Below are 9,277 nucleotides of genomic sequence, written 5' to 3'. Positions count from 1 at the left end.
TCCCTATTCACATTCATCTACTCATGCATGTTAAAGCATAATTCAGCATGAATGTTCCTGCTGAGGTCTGAGCACCAAAGACTATACTTTCTTATCAATAAATTCTTCTAATTATCTTTTCTCTCTGTGTGAGTTTTTCAGATTGAAATAACAGCAGGACTCTATGGGACGTAATATCGCTCTACTCAATGCATTATTTGCTGACAAGCAAAGAGCACTTGTGAGACTTCAGCGGCTGTCCCTAATTCAAATCGAGTCATTCAAAGATCTGGACAATTCTGTCTTGTAAATAAGAAGAAAATGTAAAGAAACATACCAAACATTGCGGGCAAAGAACTGAGGAAATAAGTATTAGGAAGTAAATATTAGCCAGGTGGTAAGCATTAACTATGACCAGCTAATTTTTCTGATGTCAAAACAGGACGTTATGTGGAGCTTTTCTCATTATGGAATATTTTTATTACAAATATGTTGGATCACATTTCATCTGTGTACCCTTATGGATGAATGGAGTATAAACAATTGAAAATTGGATTTAACGCATGCTGGACGCCTTCAAATGTATGTTGTTTTGGCTGCTTTGTCTTGTTTACATTTTGACATAATGCTATATCTGTGTTAATTGTGCTTTGGGGCTTGCTATGTCCATAAAATAAACTTGGTGGTTGAATTGCAGAGAATCTAAGCTTTCTAACGCTGTGTAACATGTCTATATTGGTAAACATTTTACCGGCGTAATTTTCATATGTCCAGAGTTGTTAGTTGTAAGTGTTGTAAAAATGTTCACAAACGACCCAGGGGATTTTAGAAGGAATTTCATGAACTCTTGTCAAACACAAAAAAATAAACATAGAATTGAGCCAAGCCATTACAACAAAGAGGACACCTCTTTGTTACATCCTCAGAGGATGGTGTGATAAAGGCTTCCATACGTTGGCAGAGGATGAAAAAAAATTCTGGTCTGCCATCAGGCTGCACCAGAAAGGTATTCTTTAGCTGGCCAAAGAGGTGAAAGCTCTCTGCCATCAAAATACGAAGAAGGACAAGAGGATTGCCTTTCTGACCTGGAACAGTGAATGAGGATGAATGATGTTATCCTAAGGCTACAGATTAAACCCCGAACATGTGCTCACAGTGGCCACTTACAGTGGAGGAGAACCAGAATTTAGTCACCTTTTAAATCACTGAACAAAAGAAGCCACATCTTTCTTCATACCCTTGGGATTAACCTGAACTGTGAGCACATCAAAGTTTGCAACCCTCTGCTGAGAGGAAGCTCTAAGGACAGACAAATCATCATCCTGTGTTTTGTCAATAGAAAGCACATACAAGGAAGAAGGCTGAGGGGCACTAATGTATATATCAGAAAATCCAGGCAATGTGGACAGCAAACTGCAAGGTTTTCCTTTAAGCTGAACCGATCACTAGAGAACACGAAGAGTATGGTCATCAGGGATATCAAGGAGCTGGAGAAATTTACTTGAGCAGATGAAGGTATCATGGCACAATCAGCAACCAAAATTTTAAGGACATTAAAACGGGAATATTATATAATTATAACTATTAGATGAGAATGAAATAAATCAAATAACATATGGAATTTACTGTTTTTATCTATTCAAGGCTGCACTTTAAAAAAAAAAAGAAATTGTCTGGAGAGCTGTTCTTAATGAAGTTTATTTTTGTTTACATTCTTGTACACAAAAGGAGAAAATAAATCTAAGTCTAAGAATATATTGGATAATTTTATGTTAATTTATTATGATAATTTTCAGTATTTTATGAGCACCTAATAGTTACTGATGATTGGTCTGTAGTGATTCAATAACTATTTGGTAAATTAGTACACATAGAAATCATAACATTGTATTTTTCACAGCTGTGGGACAAGAAGAGGTCATAGCTGCTCTTAAATGTAAAAATAAAAGGTCAACTGACTTATGACATTGATTAAGCGAAAGTCAAAAGAGTTATTGATGCCCTATTTTCAGCCTTATGGAGTAGAATGGTAATTATGAATCAGCAATATTATTAATGTTATGGACTATTTGAATGTGTATGGTATGAAGGGGTAAATAAGTTACATTTCTTCATACTCCTTATCATGCAACAGCATTAAATTATGCATAGTATGTCACTAATTATACATTATGTCGGCGTGTGTTACATTTGTAATTTGTTTTCTGAATTGTCTGTGATAAAGTTATCTATTTATTAATTAATCTTCATTAATTCGTTCATTGTCAAAGTAAATGGTAAAGTAAAAAATTATCACATATCACAGATACAAGTTAATTAAAATTACTGCAAAAAGTTTTATTTAGAGTACCTACCCACCAATGCATCCTATGCATAAGTTAAATATAGTAATCGTGTCAAATGAACCAGTGACAACATCAAAAGCATTTTAGCCCAGTCAGTAACATTATGAGGTACCAGTGACGGTTTGCTTTGTTTTCTGAAGTTTGCAGAGACAGTAGGTTTTCAAGCATTACATGCTTTCTTTTACTCACAAGTTTTATGAAAAAGCTGATCTAATTTCATCATGATACTAGAGAATGGCTGGTCAGGACACTGGCCTGACCATAACCATTCAGGGAAACTATCAGAGATATTAAAAAAGAGGACGAGACACCAGACCCAAGGATTTAGATGACCTTATCAACCACATTGTATGAATTACCGCACAGATGCAGTAATTCATGCTAAATGAGGCAAGACTAAGGTTTGACTGTATTGATCTCAATATGCTTTTCAGAATCCTTATATTTCTGTTAAAAACATTTTTGTATGTATTTAGTGTTATATTCAAATTTCCCACAGAAACTGAGCTTTTTGTTTTTATTATCTTTAATCCATACGCAATAAATATAAACAAAATAAATGTTTGAGATATTAATTTGTTTTAGAAATTAAGATGTAATTTCTGAGTGACAAAACTTTTTTTCCCACAAAATTAATTTTTTTTTTTATCTAACTGTAATTGAAAATTCTGGTTTTCATTTCAAATGAAGCATTGTTTTTCAGAGTAAACCTGGTATTTTTAGAAAATCACTCAATCCTACAAATAAAACAGAGAACATACCTATATTGTGGAGGTGGGTTACCCTTCGCTTTGCAGTTAATAAACACCAACTTGTCGCCAGAGCTCATAGGGAAAATACTGTCACTGGGCTCCTGGGTGAAGACAGGACCGTGCCGGGCGTTCTCTGTGTCAGACATAAATAAATAGAAATAAATAAAACATTAGCTGTTCTATGAAATGGAACAAGTGACAACGTATTAATGCAAAGAGGAATCACTCTGCATCTGGAAACGATATGTTAATTCAACACCTATTATAATTAGCTGCCAAGATGGCTCTCTGAGTACATTATGCTTTTAATAAACCATCATGCCAGGATGCAGATGTCATATTGCGATGAGAGAGCAATTAACAAAAGATAACCTTGTATCACATCGATGTCTGGGCCTATTCTACAAAGTCTGCAGCACAGCAAAGTTTATTTAGCTCCATTCGTGATCAACATGCTAATAGTAATAAAATGTCCTAATCCGTGTATATGTTCAAACTCTACATTAATGTGGGTCAAAACGCATAGCTTTAAACAAAAGTTTAATTAACTTAAACTACATTTACTAGAAAATATGAAATTACATTAAATGACAACCTAAACTTAGTTATATATAAAAAAAGGTGCTGTCAATTGTAAGAGTTTGTATTAAAGAGCATAATAAGAACTATCGGGTCTCCAACAGTTTCAATTTACCTAAATATAAAAACAATCAACAACACAATTTTCCCCTAGTGACCATTGAGAAGCACTGTTGAACATTAGAAATCCTACACTGAACAGTGAAAACCATTATTCACATGTGAACAACATTCTCAGACAGTTGCATTTTCCCCCCCTGAAATGGAGATCAAAGCAAGTTGACCTCAAGGTCCGAGCATTACATGGTTCTCACCATGTTTTATAAATGTACTGGGTTGGGGTGCTAAAGCAAAAGCATTTTTAGTTAGTTTCTGCACCAATATTGCCTTTGCTTTTGCCTCTTTGGTAATTCATCCTTTGAACTCGATGGGTACATTGTAAGGTACCTTGTCAAGTTACTCAACAACAACAGTGATGTACAGCATAATCTTAGCAGGGGAGGTCTTTGCAAAAACAATATCAAAATATTGTACTTTAGTTTGGTGATCATTGATCAGCATCATTTAAGAGATGTTAAAAGTGTGTTGAATTTTCAGGTGAGGTTTGAAATTTTTCTTTATTTACTCTTAATTAGTAACACATATAGTAGTATTGAAATATCTCCACAAATCTCACAAATGCTTTTGTTAATATGACAACAAATGTATTCAAATAGATCTTGTGGTTTCAGAAATGCACTAATTTTTATTGGAGCATGAAATTTTGAGAAAAATGGGCTTGTGGTTCAAAAGGTTAAGCAGACTCCTAATTATTGCAACCTTTTTCCATACTGGGAGGCGATCTTTATATCTCCCCTTGTTCTGCCTTTTCTGAATTGTACTGAATCCGTGTGTTTTTTTTTTTTTTGGTATGTTTTTGGTTCTATGTTAAGCTGAAAACCTTAATACGTTGTTATTTTTGGATGGGATTTGTTCCTAAGTATTTTGTATGTCAAAGTTTTGTTTGTATGTCAAAGTTATAACCCATTTCATTAGAACTGCCTATAACTGTTAAAGTTAAACTTTGTGGTCCAACAGTTTTCTTTTACTACATTTTTTCATCTTTGCTTTTATTTTGCTTTTCTTTTTCATCTATTTTCATGTAAAGCACTCTGAATTGTCCTTATACTGAACTGTGCTATACAAATAAACTTGCCTTGCCTTAACTTGAGTGCTGTTACTGCACTTACACTTAAAAAAGTGCTGCAATCTTTTGTTGTGAGACATCATAGAGGATTCAGCCGTCTTTAATAAAACTCAATTTTATCAAGAACCTGGCTTTTGCAAAAAGCATACGAAAGCCAAAATAAATATAACAATTAAATCTTAAAAGATCTAATAATTCACAAAGGACAAAAAACCCTATTTGTAGGGCAGAACACCAATCAACAAAATCAAAAGATGTCTCTCTGGATTCCTACAATAAATCTGTGATGAACTTTTAATTTTCTTTTTTGAGTCTCTGAATGGTCCCCAGTGCACAATGTCCTGATATTAAAGCATTGTGAAATGAAATAAAGTTGAATCAACAGGGAATGCTCCAAGACTATACAATGCAATTTGACTTGGGGATGTGGAAAAGGCTGGACTGACTGCAGAAAAAAATTGGGGGGGTGAACATGAACTATTGCCCCTGAGATAGGGGCAAATGTTCATCTTCTAGCTTAAAGGTGAAACACAGAGCCAAAGACAGCTTTAGAGAAAATATATCCCTGTTGTTCTAGCTGAAGCCGAGTCTCAAACATAGGAAAATATCTGTTAAGAGACCCCAAAGAAAGCAAAGTAAACTTCAAATGTAGGTGAGAAACACCTCTGAGACTTTCCAGAGAAAATTAGAATATGTAGTAACTATGCTCAGAAAGAAGCTACACACAAACGAATCAGTCAGACTTTCTTTGTCACTGGGGAATTCAACTGAAAACCAAGGAAACTTTTTTTTTTTCCTTTTAGATTCAAAACTCTTAATACATTTTCACAGTGGCTTGCAAAGGTCTCCATGACCCTGGAACTGTACTGCAGTTTTGTCGGTATAACTTATTGAGATTTCGTATAATACCCAATCACAAATTATTGTGAAATCTTGAAGTTTTCACATTTTGTTTTTCTAATTAAAATTAGGAAACAAATCAGTATCTTGGTGACAACCTCGATGCTGCTGCTTCGATGCTGCTACCAACAATGTTTTTTTCCAGAGTTGGCTTATTGGTTGAACAGAGCTTGGTGAGATTTGTTTAATGGTTGGTTATTACTTTATATATATTTTTAAATAATCCTTTTGGTTCTTCGTGACAAAGCTCATAATAAAAGACAGCTGCAGATCACATTACAAATCCAAGTCATTATGATCAAATATTTTTTTATTAAGAATGATTTTGATTGGTCAAACAAGAGAAGGAATAAATGAATGCTGGTACTGCATATGGCATTTATCAAAAATATAAAGGGGGTTACGGTGAACACGCCTTACATCAGCCCTTACAAAATTAGATCAAATTAGAAACAGCACAGTCTCTTAACAATACCTATTAGACCCATAATAAATTCAAGTAAGTGATCCAAAGTAAGGCTTGGTTAGGCCTGACACATATATATACTGCGTGTACTGTGTATACAGTACAGACCACAAGCTTACAACACCACACAATATGGAGATGTAGAAAAACAGCTCTTTGTAATATTTTTAAAGCACCTTCATGTCATCCAAGAGGCTCAGTAAATTATTTCCAAGATTGTGTCACAACCTTTTGACTATGACACTATTTGTGGCTTAAAGTTCTCTAGAGTCTACACTTGCCAGTCGGAGCTGTCACTCTTCAACCATGTTTTTACGCAGGGGGAATGTCCTTTTAGTCACGTATTGTTTTAAGGTACACCCCATATTGACACTGCTCAAAGGGGCGTGGGTGCTAAAGCAAGGTACTTTGGTTGCACTGACCTTGCACACATGTGAAGAATAAACTAGGCTGTAGGCTGTACCTGCAGTTTGAGATATTTTCCTCAGACGAGTCGTGGTTAAGTGATGTACAGTAACCACTACCTGGCCCAGAATTCAGGGTCCAACTTTTCCTTGTCTCGGCCTTTACAGTAAGCATGAGGTTCTTTACTAGAACTGCTTTATCAAACTCCAAGAAGCTTTGTCAATGGCCAAACCATTTTGTGGAACTGTGTGATGAGTGAACTTCCCCAATACTGTGATGATAAATTTGAAAAAAATTATTATATAATGTATTTCTTGGAAAGTGGGTTTTGGGGGGGAAAAAAGTATTGCACTGAAAATATTTAAGGAATAATTACAGACGATATGTCCATTATCAGAAATCGTGCACATCGTTGAGAAATTATCTGTGACATGCTTCTGTGAAGTCCATTCATTCTGACAATGGACACCTAAAGGACATTATCCAGCTAATAGAATAGTGGCTTATGAAAGGAATTGATATTAAAGAAATTAATAATACATTAGTGTTTTGATTTTTTTTACCATAAAAATCAAAAGCTTTTCACAAGAAATAGAGTTGACTTCACAATATCTCTTCTGAAGGGTTGCCAAGGTAAGCTGCTCTGGCCACAGAACCTGTAGCTCAGTGGATCACAGCTTAACAGGTATGTTTAGCGATAATAAATATAATTTTAGAGTGAGCCAGCTCAATAATCTATAATAATCAGGCTGTTTCATCAGAATAATTGTACAGGTGTCCTATAACACTTTAAATGGACACCCTACAGTAAATCAGGATGGAGTATTTACACAGAACATAGTATCATTGGAGGTATCAAAGTAGAGACTTACTATGTCTCTACTTTGTCTTGAGTTGTCTTGAGTTACATTAAGTCCTCATTCTTTCCTAGTTCATGGTGGTATTGCACCAACCATCAGTAGACCAAAAGAAGAAGAGAGAGACCCACAAATAGATAACATGGTATCTTTCCTCTAACTTTACATAAATGCACTACTTTATGTTATTCTTGTGCAAATAACATATATTAAATTGGAATTTGTTGCTGCCAAGTGCCATAATTGGATAAAATGTGTGATTTTCTTATAAATAGATTGCAAAGGGAGACATCCATCCATCCATTTTCTGTCATGCTTATCCCTGCTGGGGTTGCAAGGGGTGCTGGTGCCTATCTCCAGCTGTTGGTGGAGAAGAGGTGGGGTACACCCTGGACAGGTCGTAAAAGGGGACACAAAAACATTTTTGAAAACACATATCTTTTAAAGGTTTAAAATATTGGCTAGAGAGATTATCATCTGTTGAATCTTTACTTTTTAATGTATCGAGGATAGGTCATATAAGAGCCTGGATATTCAGAATATAGCTTCTATAATGGTTTCAATCTAATTAGAAAAGAGACACTGTCTATGTGCATGTAATCTGTATGTGTGCTCTGTAAAGCTCATTGTTTTTGTTGCTTCTGCCAAACTATCAATACACAGGAGTAATTAACCAATGGCGCACTAATTACTCCCATGAAATCTGACTTTTTTTTTAGCAGATGCACTCTCACACGCAGCCACGCACTGGTGCACACCCTCCATTTCCTCAGACACCATGTGTCATGCGCCAAGCTGCACACCACTGCTTTACAGGAAAAGAAAATGTTAATTTTCTCTTTGTTCACTTGAGACGATGAAAGATGAGATGTTTCTCCCTTTTTTTCTTTCCTCGATACACGTCTCTAACCTTGACTAGGACAAAGAGTGTTTCCTCCCACGTCGTCATCGTTATGATCATTCTAATGAGAGTGGGAGTCTTTGCCTCAGGTAAGGGCCTTGTTTCCCTCTTCCTGTCTCTGAGGGAGTTGTTTCAGATTCTGCCCTGCTTGGAATGTCCTTTAAATTAAACAAATTAATGAACCTTTAAAAGCTGGGTTATTTCTCTGAGGGAAATGGTGGGGAGCTTTGCATATCTGCCTAAGAACAACCATGCCCAGTAAACACAACAAGCCAACTGACCACTGCTACAAGTGAGCACATATACATAACACATTACACCTAATTAGCTTTCATGGGAATGCATGCAAATGTGAGGTTGAAGGAGTTCTGTGCATTTGTGTTTAAAATGAAGGCTGTATAACACATTTAATCTGATCTTTTTTTTGGTTGAAATTATATTTTTATTGAAGAAATAATTTAGCAACACGTGTAGTCGAATACTAAAAACCAAACAGTCATGACATGCATTCTGCTAAATCTATGTATAAAGCATCAGTTATGACGGGGCAGGACTGGACTGGGACAAATTTCGGCCTGGGAATTTTGAGCAGAGAAAGGCCCACTTTCGGTCCATTTCACAAGGCAGGTTTAAAAAAAAAAAAAAAAAAAAAAATATATATACCGTAAATTCTCTAATGTAGGCCCGGGCCTTTATTTCACTCAAGTGCATCGCGGTCCAGGCCTTTATTGGATAGAGGCCAGTATTAGAGAAAAGCCTCTATTGCTATTTGAGCAAAACAGACTACCAGTGGAATGAATAAAAATGAGATTTTGTGTCTATTTGAACCTATAAAACACTAGGTTCATTTATTGAAAAAATACAGTTACCATGTCTCCCTTGGTTTTAAGTAAAAAAAAAAAAAAAA

At 35.4% G+C, this 9,277-nt stretch overlaps 1 protein-coding gene across 2 annotated transcripts in view; it reads right to left on the bottom strand.

The window, feature by feature from the left end:
• The window catches only part of LOC107093188 (contactin-4-like), a 124,818-nt gene that overhangs the window by 91,847 nt on the left and 23,694 nt on the right, over window positions 1–9,277 (bottom strand). For both annotated transcript variants that reach the window (XM_015388062.1, XM_015388061.1), the window contains one exon: window positions 3,086–3,209. In XM_015388062.1, coding sequence (XP_015243548.1) covers window positions 3,086–3,209 — 124 coding nt within the window. The remainder of the gene's footprint in view (window positions 1–3,085; window positions 3,210–9,277) is intronic.

This window comes from Cyprinodon variegatus, unplaced genomic scaffold (genome assembly GCF_000732505.1).
Source record: "Cyprinodon variegatus isolate N-32 unplaced genomic scaffold, C_variegatus-1.0 Scaffold412, whole genome shotgun sequence".
Classification (NCBI taxonomy): domain Eukaryota; kingdom Metazoa; phylum Chordata; class Actinopteri; order Cyprinodontiformes; family Cyprinodontidae; genus Cyprinodon; species Cyprinodon variegatus.
The sequence above is the reverse complement of the archived record's forward strand: the minus strand, read 5'-3'. Positions and strand labels throughout refer to the sequence as shown.